Source organism: Pleurodeles waltl, chromosome 3_1, assembly GCF_031143425.1.
Source record: "Pleurodeles waltl isolate 20211129_DDA chromosome 3_1, aPleWal1.hap1.20221129, whole genome shotgun sequence".
NCBI lineage: Eukaryota > Metazoa > Chordata > Amphibia > Caudata > Salamandridae > Pleurodeles > Pleurodeles waltl.
Window position 1 is genome coordinate 30,148,829 of NC_090440.1, and position 17,366 is coordinate 30,166,194.

Consider the following 17,366-nt stretch of genomic DNA (forward strand, 5'->3'; position numbering starts at 1 on the left):
GAAAAATCCCACAAGCACTACTCCAGTTGGTACTGGAATAGCCAGTCTCAAGGTGGGATCAACAGTTTGCCCAGAGCAAATCAGGGTCCACACTGAAGCTACTCTAGTCTCTGAGGGTGGGGTGGATATAGGCACACTGGCTGCCTGGCCGCCTAACATGCAAAAATACAGGCAGCAGCTCTTAAACAATCGGACTAAATTAGAAGCCCTGAGGGATACAGGTGCCAGTGTCACCATTGTGAAATAGAAACTGGTTTCCCCAGGACAGTATTTGGCTGGACAAACATATCCAGTTACCAGTGCTGACAATGTGACTAAAGTCCATCCCATGGCTATGGTGATGTTAGGATGGGGAGGGGTTACTGGCCTGAAACAGGGAGTGGTCTATTTTGCAATCCCAGTGGAATGCTTGCTAGGGAATGATCTATAGTCCTCAGCTTGGGCTGAGGTAGAGCTCAAAACCCATGCAGCCATGCTACGAGTCCCTGAACTGCTGCGTGTAAAAACAAGAGCACAAAGCAGAGCACAGGGTGAAAAAGAAGTGTCGGAGCCTGGAATAAAGGCCCACCCTTCCAAGAGAAAAGATAAGAGGACTGAGGGACCAGCCTCTGAATAGCACAAGAAACAAGACCTCTCTTCTCAGGAAGATGTCTTATCCCCTGAGGGAACTGAGTCCATAGAGCTGGACTCAGGGGGACCCTCAAGGGAACAGATGTGCCAGGGACAAAAGACGTGTTCCACTCTTGAAGGCCTGAGGCAGCAAGCTGCTGCACAGGAAAAGGGAGGTGTCAGTGGCTCCCACAGGGTCTATTGGGAAGATGGACTCCTTTACACTGAGGCCAGAGACCCCAAACCATGTGAAACCAGGAGAGTGGTGGTGCCTTAGGAGTTTAGAAAGATTATCCTAACTTTGGCCCATGACATCCCCCTAGCTGGGCATTTGGGACAAACTAAAAGGTGGAGCAGACTTGGCAACCACTCGTATTGGCCCAATATGTCCCAGAAAATAAAAGAGTTTTGTAGCTCCTGTGTCACCTGCCAAGACAGTGGCAAGACAGGCAGCCACCCAGAGGCCCTCCTCATTCCACTTCCTGTGGTGGTGGTTCCCTTTAAGAGGGCTGGTGTGGACATTGTGGGTCCACTTGAGCCACCCACAGCCTCAGGGAATCAGTACATACTGGTAGTAGTGCATCATGCTACCAGATACACTGAAGCAATTCCCCTTAGGTCTATTACAGCTTCTGCAGTAGCCAAGGCCCTGATTGGTATTTTTACGATAGTGGGTTTTCCTAAGGAGGTGGTTTCAAACTTCATGTCAGCTTACCTAAAACGTGTGGAGTAAGTGTGGGGAGATTTATAAATTCACTATAGCATACCATCCACAAACCAATGAACTTGTTGAGAGATTCAATAAGACATTAAAGGGCATGATCATGGGGCTCCCTGAAAACTCAAAAGGAGATGGGATGTCCTCCTGCCGTGCCTGCTTGTTGCCTACAGAGAGGTGCCACATAAGGAAGTAGGGTTGTCCCCCTTTGAGCTTCTGTTTGGCCATCCTGTAAGGGGACTACTGGCAATTGTTAAGGAAGGCTGGGAGAGACCTCTACATGACCCTAAATAAGATGTGGTGGACTATGTGCTTGGCCTCCGCTCCAGGGCAGCTGAGTACACGGAAAAGGCATCCAAAAACCTTGAGGCCAGCCAACGACTCCAGAAGTTGTGGTATGACCAAAAGTCTGCACTGGTAGAATTCCAGCCAGGGCAGAAAGTTGGGGTCCTGGAGCCGGTGGCAGAGTAACCCTTACCCAATCCTGGAGAAAAAGAGTCAGGTCACCTAGTAGACCTGGGCACTAGCTGGACACCCAAGAGAGTGATCCATGTTAACCGCCTGAAAATCTACAATGATAGACCAGACATAACCATGCTGATAGTTAGTGATGAGGATCAGAAAGCAGAGAGTGATCCTCTACCTGACCTCCTCTCAACTGACTCTAAGGATGGGTCAGTAGATGGAGTTGTCTATTCATACACTCTCTCTGCCTAACAGCAAGCTGACTGCAGACAGGTCCTACAGCAGTATGATGAGCTCTTCTCTTTGACCCCTGGTCAGACACACCGGTGTAGCCATGATATGGACACAAGAGACAGTTTACCTGTCAAAAACAAGATTTATAGACAATCTGACCAAGTCAAAGAGAGCATCAAAGTGGCAGTCCACAAGATGTTGGTGTTAGGGGTAATAGTGCACTCTGACAGTCCCTGGGCTAGACCAGTGGTCTAAGTCCCCAAACCTCATACCAAAGATGGCAAGAGAGAAATGAGGTTCTGTGTGGACTACAGAGGGCTCAACTCTGTCACCAACACAGATGCACACCACATTCCCAGAGCAGATGGATGGATTGACAAGTTAGGTGCAGCCAAATTTGTAAGTACCTTTGACTTAACTGCAGGGTACTGGCAAATTAGGATGGCACCTAGAGGAAATGAAAATACAGCATTCTCTACACCTGATGGGCATTATCAGTTTACTGTTATGCCCTTTGGTTTAAAGAATGCCCCTGCCACCTTCCAAAGGTTGTTGAATCAAGTCCTTGCTGGCTTGGACTACTTTAGTGCAGAGTATCTAGATGATATTGCTGTCTTTAGTTCCAGCTGGCAGGATCACCTGATCCACCTGGGGAAGGTTTTGCAGGCCTTGCAATCAACAGGCCTCTCTATTAAAGCATCTACGTGCCAAATAGGGCAGGGCACAGTTGTATACTTAGGGTACCTTGTAGGTGGAGGCCAAGTGCAACGTTTACAGCCCAAGATCCAGACAATTCTGGACTGGGAAGCTCCAAAATCCCAGACTCAAGTCAGGGCATTTCTTGGCTTGACTGGCTACTACAGGAGGTTTGTGAAGGGGTATGGATCCATTGTGACCCCCCTAATAGAACTGACCTCAAAGAAGATGCCCAAGAAGGTAAACTGGACTCTTGACTGTTGAAAGTCCTTTGACACCCTGAAAGAAGCAATGTGTTCAGCACCAGTTCTCAAAGCTCCAGATTATTCTAAGCAGTTCATTGTGCAGACAGATGCCTCTGAACATGGGATAGGAGCAATCCTGTCCCAAACCAATGATGATGGCCTTGACCAGTCTGTTTCTTTCATTAGCAGGATTTAACTCCCCAGGGAGCAACACTGGAGTGCCATTGAGAGGGGAGGCCTTTGCTGTGGTTTGGTCACTGAAAAAGCTGAGACCATACTTATTTGGTACTCACTTTACTGTTCAAACCGACCACAGACCTCTCAGATGGCTAATGCAAATGAAAGGTGAGAACCCTAAACTTTGAGGTGGTCCATATCCCTATAGGGAATGGACTTTTCAGTGGAACACAGATCTGGGACTCCCCATGCAAATGCAGATGGCCTTTCCAGGTTCTTCCACTTAGATAATGAAGACTCACTTGGGAAAGGTTAGTCTCATCCTCTTTCGTTTGGTAGGGGGGTTGTGTAGGAATGTGCCACTCTTGGCATGGTTATCCACCCACTTTATGCCTAGTGTTGATGCCAACTTTGATTGAAATTGTGCTGGGATCCTGCTAACCAGGCCCCAGCACCAGTGTTCTCCCATAAAATCTGCACCTTTGACTCCACAATTGGCACACCCCTGGCACACAGTTAAGTCTCTTGTAAAAGGTACCCATGGGGGTGTGCAGATGCGTCACTTCTGGGAAGGGGAGGCCATCTGGGAGAGGTGGAGATCAGAGGTCTCTAGTATCTGGCGGAATCCGCACTCCATATCAACTTACTGGAGCTCTGGGCGATCCAACTGGCATTTAAAGCATTTCTTCCTGTTGTAAAAGGGAAGTTAGTGCAGGTGTTCACAGACAACACCACAGCAATGTGGTACTGCAACAAGCAGGGTGGTGTGGGGTTGTGGACCCTTGTCAAGAGGCTTTGCATCTCTGGACAGACATGGCTGGAACAGCAGGGCATAACCCTGGTTGTTCAACACCTAGCAGGTTCTCTGAACGCTAGGGCGGACAAGCTCAGCCGTCAGTGCCTAGCTGATCATGAATGGTATCTCCACCCAGAGGTGGTGCAAGGACTTTTTCAGCCATGGGGAGAGCCTTGGTTAGCTCTGTTCGCCTCCACAGAGAATGCGCAATGTCAGCAGTATTGCGCGTTGGAGTTTCCAAGGTGGCAATTGCTCTGCAACGCTTTTCATCGCTAGTGGAGGTAAGGCCTCTTGTACGCCTTTCCGCCTATACCTCTGCTGCCCAGAGTTCTCAAGAAGATCAAGAATGACCGGGCCTAAGTAATCCTTGTGACTCCAGATTGGGCACGGAGAGGGTGGTATCCTGTGGTCTCAAAATGATCACCAATCCTCCACTCAGGTTGCCCCTTCAAGCAGATCTTCTGTCGCAGCAGCAGGAGGTTCTCCACCGGAACCTGTCAAATCTGTGTCTACATGAGTGGAGATTGAGCAGCAACAGTTTATGGCTTTTGATCTTCCTCCTGAAATCTGTAAAGTTATTTTGGCAGCAAAGCGTCCCTCCACTAAAACGGTATACACCTGCCATTGGAAACGCTTTGTATATTATTGTACAGAAAGGTCTATTCATCCTCTTTCTGCTGCTCTTTCTGACATCCTTCTCTTTATCCTATCTCTTGCCCAGCAGGGTTCTGCCTTGGGGACTCTCAAGGGCTATCTTTCTGCCTTATCGGCATTCCTTCGGCTCCCTGATCAGCCTTCACTTTTCAAATCTCCCATTATACATAGATTTCTCAAAGGGCTTGAACATATGTTTCCCCTTACGCCCTTTGTTATACCTCAATGGGAATTTGGTCTCACTTTTCGGCGCACAAGGAGTTTCCTGAAGAGATGAAGTCTTTTTGGCCCTGATACTTAAGCAAACAGGAGGCATGCTCAATCCAATCCCTTGGACAGCACTTCTCAGCAATGTCAGAGGGCAGCAGGGCAGCAGGGCAGCAGCAGGGCAGCAGTCCTTCTCAGCAAAGCAGTCCAGATGAGTCCTTTGGGCAGCCAGGCAGTTCCTCTTCACAGCTTGCAGATTCAGGTCCAGACGTTCTGAGCTAGTGGGATCAGGCACCCAATTTATATACCCAAAAATGCCTTTAAAGTGGGGGAGACTTCAAAGAGTGGTTTTGAAGTGCACAAGTTCCCCTTTCAGTACAGGTCTGCCTGCCAGGGTCCCAGAAGGGGGTTTGGCATTCCATTGTGGGAGGGCAGGCCACTAGCCTTTGAAATTTCAGTGTCAGGCCCTCCATCCTTCCAGCCCAGGAAGACCCATTCAGTATGCAGATGAGTGCATGTGTTACTGAGTGTCGTGTTTGTGATTGTCTGGGTGAAATGCACAAGGAAGCTGTCAACCAGCCCATTCCAGACGCTGATTGGAAACAGGCTGTAAGGCACAGATGGTTTTTAAGTGCAGAGAAATGCTCATTTTCTAAAAGTGGCATTTCTAAAACAGTAATATAAAATCCCCCCTCACCAATAAGCAGGATTTTCTATTACCATTCTGGCCATATTATACATGACCTGTTTACCCCTTTCTGATCAGAATCTACCACTCAAACAATATGTGAGGGCAGCCCTAATGCTAACCTATGAAAGGAGCAGGCCTCACAGTAGTGAAAAATGAATTTAGGAGTTTTCCACTACCAGGACATATAAAACACACATGTATGTGCCATGCCTTGTACCTACATAGCACCCTGCCCTGTGGGTTACCTAGGGCCTACCTTAGTGGTGATTTATATGTAAAAAAAGGTGAGTTTAAGGCCTGACAAGCACTTTTAAATGCCAAGTCGAAGTGGCAGTGAAACTGCACACAGGCCTTGCAATGGCAGGCCTGAGACATAGTTAAGGCTACTTATGTGGGTGGCACAATCAGTGCTGCATTCCCACTAGTACCAATTAATCTACAGGCCCTGGGCACATGTAGTGCACTTTTCTAGGGAGTTACAAGTAAATCACATATGCCAATTGGGAATGAACCAATGTTAGCATAATTAAGGGAGAGAGCACATGCACTTTAGCACTGGTTAGCAGTGGGAAAGTGTGCAGAGTCCTAAAACCAGCAGAAACAGTGTCAGAAACGTGGAGGGAGGAAGGCAAAAAGTTGGGGCATGACCATCCCAAGGCTGTCAGGTCTATCAATTAAGTATCAGGTATAGCACTTAAAAAGGGAAACATCAAATAGATGTATAATAGTGTAAGCTTCTCACTAAGTTTGTAACAAAGAAAGAATGCAGAAACAGCGTCTGACATTTGTCTTTGATTGCACAGCAAATGTGAAGAGAGTAGAACTAAATCTACAGCCCTGTTTACAGTTGAGCTCCGCAAACCACAAGCGCTCGTCTCAATTGCTCCAGGTTAAAGAAAAAGAAGTTCTGATAATAGATGCTAAAATGGCAGCTGGGGATGGATATTAGTGCTGGGCCCCTGCTCTGAGGGACAAGAAGAGGCATGACCCATGCAATCCATGGACAAATGGGGAGGAAGAATATGAGAGTGACGATGGAGCCAGCAAATGGGAAGTCTATGCGTGGGCCAAAGCCCACAAAGTATGTAACAACCTGTCTCTTCAAGACAGCACATGCGCCGTCTAGCCGAGACCTAAAAAAATACATAATTCATAAAATCTGTTTAAAAGCAATAAAATGCAGATACAATAGATATCATTACTAAAACATAATGAATAAAAATCAAGCATTGATCACTAATACCAGCTTTAGAAGTTTATGCCAGAGATGCAATAAGAATCTGCTTACTGACAAGACAACTGGTAAAGTAGAATGACTTCTCAGAATTCTCAGAGCTAATTGATGTCAAAGTTTAGACAGATTTGTTGTATCCATTTCCGTCGTAAACCCCGATAAGCCGGGCAGAAATACAGTACATGAGCTTTGGTCTCAGCTCCAGATCTGCATGCAGGGCACACATCCTCACTCCCATCCACTCCCCACTGGCTTGTATAAGATCTCAATTGCAAAGAACCAAGCCTAAAACTAACAGAAAGGCTATTGGCAAGTGGGGGGTAATGAAATCAAGGAACAATTTAAAACAGGGATACACTTTGAACTCCAAAACTTACATGTCAGAGAACCATTGTCCCTGTCTAATACATACTGTTCATGAATGTAAGCCCAATAATGAGTCTTTAAGACTTTAAGATTGGCACTACGACGAGAGTTTGATTCTGCCCAAAAACTGCCCAAACCTAATCTATGCCACCAATCAAAAGAAAATTCAATCGGGGTGGGGGGTATTCTTAGCATTGGTAATATTGATCAAGTCTACTAAACAACCTCTGTAACTGCTCAATTCATGAGTTGTCCCAAGACGTACCCAATATACCAGTGACTTTAATGTAACCTAGTCAGCTATTCTTCTTAGGTCTAAGTAAAAGAAAAGTGGAGGAAGAGGAGTACTAGTCTGCACGAAGAACAATTTCCTTACAAACTTATTGTCAGCAGTAGCCAAACTGTTAATTTTGCTATAACCCCAGATCTCGGCACCAAAAAGAGCCGCATTTTGGGCCTTTGCTCGATACACCTCCAGGGCTAGTGATATTGAACAAGAACTAGTTCTCCTATACAACCTAACACTGGCATTAGAATCTATGTTCACCAATTATTGAACTCTTGGCAAGCTGGGGTGACCACTTAAATTTATCAGTTAATTTGACTCCAAGGTAGTCAAAACTATTCACCCTCTCCAGGACCTCTCCACCAACCCAAATTGTGATATTTTTTGTGACACCCTGGCTGAATACTATATACTTAGTTTTGCCAGCGTTCAATTCTAGTCCTCTGGACGAGCAAAAAGTTAATAATGTATTAATAAGAAGCTTCAGACCAAAAGGTGTTTTGGAGATAGGTAACGAGTCGTATCCGAGGAGAGGAACAGGAACCTTTTAATTGTTCAGAGTTGGCGAATCATTGTTACAGTCAAGGAGTACTTTCACCACGTCATTCATATAAAGAAACCACAAACCCTTGACAGATGCCACACCTAATTGGAATATGTTCCATAAATGCACCTTGGCTACCCCACCGCACCTGTGCAAAATTCTTAGATTGCAACTTTACATTTAGATGCAACAGGTTACCAAGAGCACCCATATTCGCCAGAACTTGCCACAGACTTTTATGAAGGATCAGGTCAAACGCACCTCCAAGATTCACAAAGGCTACATAGAGTCTTTGTTTAAGAAGAAATACGTATTTCCATTAAAGAGGTGCCAACCTAAAAACCTGATCCGAAGTATTTATCCGGGGCTGCAATACCACTTGTAAAGGGGACAAAAAATGTTCATCCTCTACCCAGGCTAACAACGTGTCTGAAATTTATCGGGCAAAGATATTTTGAAGATTATCTATAAGATTTATGGGTAAGTAATTTGAAGGTAAACCAACATCCCACTTTTAATAAATCAGGATAATTTCTGCCACTCTCCAAAGGTCTGGGACCTTCCCTCCCACCGAAATGGCATTGGATAACACATTTTTGTAGCTAGTCTAAATCAAAGGCTCAGTTTTGTAAAAATCACCAGGGATTTTATCTGGCCCGGGTGCCTTAGCGAATTTCAAACAATCAATTGCCCTGGCTCTATCTTCAAGGTAGAAGGAGGCTAAACCTCTACGTCCACCCCCGGTCCGCTTACAGGTGAGAAAGCTGTGGGAATCAATACCTCTACATTGGCATTAAAAGCTTGATAATCCCCAGAAGCATAAAGCTGGAAACCCAACTATCTGGATAAATATGATGATGATCTTCCACTTTCTTCCCCCCCCCCCCCCGCAGCTAAATGTCAAAATGACCGAGTGTCCTTACGTTTTACTGCAACTAACATGTCATGCCAAATCTTTTCATCCCAGTTTTTCTTGGCACGCTAAAGAGAATTATAATCCCGCCTTGTTAACTGAATTTCCTCTCTGGGACACCGCTTTATGGCAATTCTTAGATTGGTTTTGGCAGATTTGCAATTTGCATCAAACCATTTTAAATCTTTCTTCCTCATCAACTTTTTGCAGCACTCTTCATAAAATACTTTCTCTAGTTCAATAAACAACTGATTATGTATAGCCAGAATATGGATACTGGTACTAAAACTTCCCTCATACTTTGACAGGTGGGCCACAAAAAGATCATATATCTTGGAGTACTGCTTTTGATTGGACATCGCGGTCGGCCATGTACCATGACAGCGATTACTGGTCAAAATAGGTTCTGGGACGGTGGTGGTACAACCACCTCCTTGAATATTCCCCAGTTAAAGATAGAATCAAAGAATTATGGTGACTGTCCAAAGTGGGTCAACTCTCATATCTCCCAACAAGTCTCACAATCTTACATCTAATAGAACATAGCCAATAATACTAGAATAAGTGCCACGCTTAAACGTTGGAGTTCTCTCAAAATCTGAGATTGTACGACCATTACAGGCTCTTAACCCCCTGCCCATCATCTAGGAAGCTATTTTAAGGGCGGTGGAAAATTGCTTCCTGGCTTCCCTGTCAAGCAGAGAATAATCCACAGCTCATCTTCTGTATTGGTTATCTCATTAATAAAGGAAGAGCGTTCAAAAGAAATATTAAAATTGGCCTTTACAATGATTTTCACATTCGGGGGGATAGTTTCAAGGGCCTCTTCCAGGAAGGTCAAGGTAGGCGACTCCACACTAGCCGTGGTATAGCTAACATAAACATTTATGAAATCCAAACGTAAACATGAGGGGAGAGTTATAATAAAGCCAATTAAGTCAGGGCAATCTATGCGCAACACATTAAGGGTACTAGGCAAGTTGTTCTTCAGAAGGATCAACGGGCCACCACGAGCCCTCCTCCATTTCACAGGGGGCTTGGCCTCTACACTACATGTTGTCAAGCCATTAAAATAAACTTTCTCTGCGGCCCATGTTTCCTGAAACATTCATATGTCACAACCTTCGATGGAAGACAATTGTTCTGCATCTAATAATTTGGACTTGACTCCATCTAGATTCCAGGACATCACAGTGATATTTCCATCGGTGTCCCCAATACCCATACAACCAGTATCAACTGTACATTGTAAGGTACCTCCCGGAGCCAATACTTCCCTATCCCCACCACCCTTGGAGGCAATATCACTCATATAACTTGGGGCAGCACCATGAGTCAGTACTTGGAGGTCCATACCCCCCCCAGAGAACTAACATCAGTCGTATGATGGATGATGACCTCATGGATGGAAATGTCTCATCACAACTCTGTATAGAAAAATAATCCAAAGTTGTACTATATACAAAAGCATTCACCAAATTACTTTTATCATTTCTAGGGGACACTTTTCTTATAGGAAAACAATCAATGTGATGATTTAGTCAATCAACGTTGTCTAAACTAGACATCTCATTTGGACCAGGGCACCTGGGTATTTGCTGAACAGTTTCAGTAGAAGAACTCCCAGCTGGGCTTATACTGGGCAGATTGCAGGGGGATAGTTTAAGGCTTATTTCAGTCCTAAGGCCCTCTTTAAAATGGCAAGCACGTAATTCAAGCTGATAAGATTATTAACCAGTTCTTTGGAACATTATCTTATAGATATATAATCAAAAACTACCCAGCCTGCCGAATACCTTTCAATAGAAACAATATCGGACCTGACTACCAAAAAACAATCGTGCATCGTCCTTAGCCAATGTCTAACCTTGTTAGTCAAAGCGTCTTGGTCTTCATAGGACCCTGAGTTCAGTTTAGGCACCTCACTTTGTGATCTGCTGCCCCGCCCTTAAACTGCAAAGGAGTCAGGCACGTAACAGTCAATTAAGATGCAAATAAGAATCTCTTGAATGTAGAATTGGACCCAGGCCATAAAACATAGGGAAAGGAGGCAGACTCCTATTTTGAAGTTCAGGAGGATGATGGTTAGTCTCATAGTTATTTAATTCCTCCCTAATGGAAGGGTGACAGAAAACTTGAGGAACCCTCCTCTCGTTGCAATCCAACAGCCTCAGGTAGGAAGAGCTGATGTCCTTTGCAGGGCACTGCCAGTTCGATGGAGAGCCACATTTTTGAGGAACTGCCAAAACCTCCTTTTGCACGGGGCACCCAGAGTCAGCCTGGGGAACATCCTTAGAAGTGGGTTCAGGGCCCGGGGGAGACACTTGGTGGACCCCCAAGAAGCCAGCCCATCGCAAGAAACTGCAGCCACTGAGTTTAGCTTCCAAACTGTCAATCTTAATACTCAAAGCAGTCATCCAGTTTACGTAAAAGAACACCAAGTCCAGTTGCACCTGTCATAGTTATAGAGCTGCCGATGGCACTGGCAGCATGCTTGTTGGCTTGACTAATGCAGCGACCAAAATCAGAGGCCACTACAGAAGTTGGACAGTATCCATGTTAGCTGACAGCGGGGCAAACCTGTCAGAGAGCGGCACACTTGAAACAACAGTAATTATAGGAGAGAGGGTTGAGTTCCCCCTCACAGATCAATGGGGCATTGCTAGTTACAATGGCCTGAGTATTAACTGAGGAGGAATATAACAGGTTTTTAGGTTTCTTAAAAAAAACTGGAATCTAAGCTTGAGTTCTTTCAGATCGTACCACATTACTATTAAGCAGGGACTCTACCTCGTCGTTGAGTGTGTTAATCAGTACCCGCAAGTGAACTAGCACTGGTCTTGGCAGTTTGTTGGCTGGGAGAGCCCACCACGGGCTTTCTAGGTTTCTTAGCAATACCAGCTGACTTGGCCGGTTCCCAAGCCTTCCTCTTACCCATGTGAAGAGGTTTAATAGGATTTAAAGAAAGGATCCTTCTGGAAACGATTGTAGCTTTTCTTAAAATGTTTAATCTTCAGGTTGCTGCCAAGGAAAACTCCAGCCACACCTCCAAGCTGCTCCACAAGCCCTCAACTGACCATTCTCCAGATTCTAGATCTCCCAACACACGGAGCAGCAAGGGGGGGGAGCACAGAGCATACCAAGTAACATATTAACAATTAATGCAACCAAAGATAAAACAGTGAATACTATGAATATTAGAATCTAACAGATATTAGAATAAATAACATAATTAAAAAGAGCAACATACTACACCATGCTTATTGAAGATATAAGAAGTTAGAACTAGCAGTCACAGCTAGACAGTTTACAAATAAAACCTACTTGAGTGACCAGACCTGGAAGCTGCCGGATCTTGAAATAAAGAGGGGGGCCCGGCCCAGCCTCTTCCTATCCTCTTGGCCTGGTCTTGGCCTTAGCTCATCCTGTGCAGCGGGGTCATGCACTTCAATGTATGCGCCTCCAGGCAGGCGCTGTGTCCCAAGGCAGCCCCAATGCTGCTGTGCATCTGGGAGAGTGAGTCCAGAGCCCCCAGGCCTCGAAGTGTGCGCCCCAGCCAGTCACCATGGCATAGCGGGCTTGTCTGCATTTTTTATATTTTAGAAAAAATATAAACCAAACTCAAGTATTTGTTTCTAAACTATTGTCATTTTCCTGCATGTGGAGGAGTCTGTGGTGACTTACTGCTGGGGTTGCTATGCCTCGCACTTGTTTAGCAGGAGGAGAGAACCACCAATTTACTGCAGATCTTCCATTCCGCCTAACTCTAAAGGATGCCATTGTTCCCCAAGTTCTTCTGAACCCTTGGGTAGATACTTTAAAATCTGACACTTTTTCAAGTCATCATCCTGATCAGAGTTGGATGTGCACTTTGAGAACTCTTAAGATCATTCAGTATCCGCAGTGCTTATGATCATCAAGTGAGAGTTAAAGCCGGGCTACACGGTTTCTGTTTATTAAAAGATAAGTTATTTTGTGCCCAAACCCTGTACCCCGTTACCATGTCCTAGGTAAGAACAATGGCGGGCGGGTGGTTACATAAAGAAACTTTGCCAAACAATGTGTGGAATTCATGAGACAGAAACAATGACTGCGCATTACACAGATGATATACGAGTTGTTTAGAATTGCATTAATTCACAGAGACAGTCTGGGTGTAAGCCAGAGGATCAGAAGAGTGGGTGGAAGATTAGCAGACATGATGGTGGCGGAGACTTCCAAGGTAGTCTCGAACACAGAGAGCAAGACTCCCTCCACGTTCACTAGCGAGTATTTATTAGTGGTGGGGCCCGAGACATTTGAAGTATCTAAACCTGGCTGTGGTGCAGAGAGTTTAGCATGATTGACTAATGGCTGTTTAAAGCCAATGGCTGTTAGGGAGTCGGAGATTGTCACTTGGAGATGGACAAAGAGGTAAACACTTCTTTTTAGGGCCAATACAGAAATCAGGGGCTGATCATCCATGCTACTCTTTTTGAGGATGCTTATACCTAGAATAAATTCGTTTCTATTTTTCTTGCAGTTCAACACTTTAAAAAGGACCAGGAAAGAAGTTTGTCATAAACGCACTGTGAGAAGCATCTTCAGCCAGACCGCTGCATCGTCTACCAAGTCTTTATTTGTGCATTCGCGTTTCCTTCATCGTGGAGTGTTTCTGGTGCTGTAGCCAGAGTCCCTTGTGACTCCCTTCTACAGTTATCACCAGTAAAGACTCTGCCGATGGGCTACTCATCCTGTCATGGGCTGGGACACAGAGAGTGGCACTAGACACACTGGATGTAAATAGATGCTGAAGAGCAGAGATGAGATCTGACAGCACAGATTGGATTTGTTCAGATCGAGCGCCACAAGGGGAGATCGCCTCGAGCCGCTTTGTGAATTCTGCAGAAAGAAAAGGTTACATCATTGCAAGGGAAATTAAAATAGTTCACCTTTGAAGGTATCCTACAAATCGGCTAATTTTTTATTCGGCTTCAAAAGACATTTCCATCCTGCTGTGATTTTTAGGATTGCTTCACGACAATTATTTTCTATTGATCAGTGTTACGACAAAATTTGTGACTATTAATATGCAGCCTAGATGCTGGAATTTAAACATTGAATTGACTATGCCTCTATGTGCCAATTATCTACCATCGGTGGAGGTGGAAGGGGTACACATCCATTGAAAGGTATGTGACGGGCATGCACTTGACACTACCATTGAATTGTGGCACCATGGTCTGAAGTCCCATATGTTGGCTTTTGTGATGGACTGAGAGTTTTCCAGTTCGGGTTCATCAGATGACAAGGGACTTTAAACCTACTCCACTTTCGCCTTAAGTGACCCCAAATCACCCCCAGTTTAAAACGCACGTGGATAATTTGTGAAGTCTTGTGAGCGTGACGCAGGGAGGTTGAGAAGTGTTGCAGCGGGATCCAGGAGGCTTAAGAAATCCTCTTAATTGATGCAGTTAGTGCTGTTCATGCCTAGGGACGTCCTGCGTGTGCCTTCTCAGTACTCACCAGCTGCATTGTGTAATGTTTGCCATCTTGTCAAGGGTGCCAATTTCGTAATTTCCCATAATCCTTCCAACTATCAGTGGCTCTCTTATTCGACTATGATTTGCTTTTCATGACCAGTATCTATTTTTTATCTAGCGATTTGGGCAACTCTGGTCTTCAGTCTGGGATTCCAATGTTCAATGAATGTAATGAATGTACCCCACAAGGCATCCGAAATCAATAGTGACTAGTTGTATATTTATGTTTGCCTAAATATGTTGGGGTTAAGTATTACTTAAGAGGCTTTAAAGACACTGGTAATGTAGAATGTCTTCGTTTGCTGGGTCCTCATGGAGGCTCTGCCCATACTATTAGCACTCACTCAGGCTCTATTCATAATACTCTGGGCACCACGACAGTGAGACTTTGCTTTCTCTATCTTTTTCTCTCACTCCTTTCTTTTATTGCAATCTGTGTGCATTCCTGGCCACCTTTCTCTGTTTCCTTTTTTTCTAACCAGGGGTGATTTTGGGAACAATGTATCTTCATATTAATAAACATATGTATTCGAAAACCTGTCCCATGCGTGTTTTTAGTACTTGCGGATGAATGGTTTATACATATAAATATTCTCAATGTTTACGGCTATCTCTATTTTTTTTTATAGTGGCATGTTAACTACTTTGTAGCTCTGAGCAAAACATAAAAACCCTGAGGCAAACTCCAGTGTAAAAAATATACCTTCAAATGTTACTAATATATTAAAAACTGAAACCATATAAACTGTTCCACTCCCTGCAGATCAGTGTGTCGTGTAATATTAAAGGGGTCTTATGCCACATCAAACAAAGACATTTTTTAAAGATATTTTCTACAAACTGGTGGCGCTTGATATTCATCCCTCCTGGCAAAATAGTACTTACCTTCCAGATAATTCCATCTGGTGGGAAAAGGTTAATACACAAGGAGGTGCAAACATGAGGGAGGGAGGGAAGTTGGGCTGAGAGGAGGGCAGTGAAGAGTACCAGTAAGTAATTTATTCTTTTCTTCGGCCTTTTGATTTTACTGGCGGTGTCCGAGGCTTCTGCTTTCACTGTTGTAATGGGAGCTCTGGTCGTGCAGATTGCTCAGCAAACTCACGCATCCACTACAATGACATTTACTTGACCGTTTGAATCTTGACGTGTCAGTTCGGCATTTCATCCTTTTGAGATCGATAGTTTTCCCACCACCGAGTGCGTTACAAGTAGACCTCTGTTATCAGCGTGAGGAAACTGCTTTTGTGCAGAAGGAGCACTTTACAATGTATCATAGCTCATATTTTATGTATCCAGTTTTCCTATTTACTCGAAATTTATAGGCAGAGTTTTTTTTAACAACTATATCTGGAAAAAGTATTTTAATTTTAAGAAACTCCATTACGAAGCCACTAACCAAGCTCATGTATTTGTACACATGACTTTAATTAATCGCCAACACAGTTAAACTAAACAAATATCGTTTGAAAATGTGTGCTTATTGAGGAAAGTCAATTTACAAACCATGAAGTCGTCTCTATACACTGTTTTTCGAAAACGTGTTTTTAGACTTTTCAGTTTAGATATTTGTGTATGTTTACCTCTGTCGTTGTTGCTAACAAATAACTTTCTGCTGCAGCAATGCTCCAGTGCTCATTCTAACAAGGGGCAGTAAACTAAACTAACCAGAACAATAACCTGCTGCAGCACTGCTCCAGTGCTCATTCTAACAACGGGGCAGTAAAGTAAACTAACCAGAATAATAACCTGCTGCAGCACTGCTCCAGTGCTCATTCTAACAACGGGGCAGTAAAGTAAACTAACCAGAATAATAACCTGCTGCAGCACTGCTCCAGTGCTCATTCTAACAAGGGGCAGGAAAGTAAACTAACCAGAATAATAACCTGCTGCAGCACTGCTCCAGTGCTCATTCTAACAAGGGGCAGGAAAGTAGAGTAATCATAACAATCACCTGCTGCAGCACTGCTCTCGTGCTCCGTCTGACAATGGGGGCAGGAGAGTACATTAACCAGAACAATCACTTGCTGCAGCACTGCTCCAGTGCTCTGTCTGACAATGGGGGCAGCAGAGTAAATTAACCAGAACAATCACTCGCTGCAGCACTGCTCCAGTGCTCTGTCTGACAATGGGGGCAGCAGAGTAAATTAACCAGAACAATCACTCGCGGCAGCACTGCTCTCGTGCTCCGTCTGACAATGGGGGCAGGAGAGTACATTAACCAGAACAATCACCTGCTGCAGCACTGCTCCAGTGCTCCGTCAGCCAATGGGGGCATCAGAGTAAATTAACCAGAACAATCACTCGCTGCAGCACTGCTCCAGTGCTCTGTCTGACAATGGGGGCAGCAGAGTAAATTAACCAGAACAATCACTTGCTGCAGCACTGTTGCAGTGCTCTATCTGACAATGGGGGCAGGGGAGTAAATTAACCAAAACAATCGCTTGCTGCAGCACTGCTCCAATGCTCTGTCTGACATTGGGGGCAGGACAGTACATTAACCACAACAATCACCTGCAGCAGCACTGCTCCAGTGCTCTGTCTGACAATGGGGGCAGCAGAGTAAATTAACCAGAACAATCACTTGATGCAGCATTGCTCCAGTGCTCTGTGTGACAAGGGGCAGGAAGTGAACTAACCAGATCAATCCCTCACTGCAGCACTGCTCCAGTGCCGCTTCTAACAAGGGGGAAGGAAAGTATATTCGCCAGAACAATCACTTCCTGCCGCACTGCTCCAGTGTTCTGTCTGACAGGGGGGGTGAAAAGTAAATTAACCAGAACAATCACTTTCTGCTGCAACACCGCTCCAGTACAATGTCAGACAAGGGGGTAGGAAAGTAAATCAAGGAAAACAACCAATTAATTAACCAGAATAATCACTTGCTGCAGCACTGCTCCAATACCCTGTCTGACAAGAGGGAAGGAGAGTAAACTAACCAGAACAATCACTTTCTGAAGCACTGCTCCAGTGCACTGTCTGATAAAGGGGCAGGAAAGTAAATTAAGCAGA

At 44.7% G+C, this 17,366-nt stretch overlaps 1 protein-coding gene across 2 annotated transcripts in view; it reads left to right on the top strand.

The window, feature by feature from the left end:
* Positions 1-14,854, top strand: part of LOC138283718 (astacin-like metalloendopeptidase) — a 728,958-nt gene extending 714,104 nt beyond the window's left edge. For both annotated transcript variants that reach the window (XM_069221760.1, XM_069221761.1), the window contains one exon: positions 13,358-14,854. In XM_069221760.1, the coding sequence (XP_069077861.1) occupies positions 13,358-13,398 (41 nt within the window). In that variant the 3' untranslated portion in view covers positions 13,399-14,854. The remainder of the gene's footprint in view (positions 1-13,357) is intronic.
* The last annotated feature ends 2,512 nt before the right edge of the window (positions 14,855-17,366 follow it).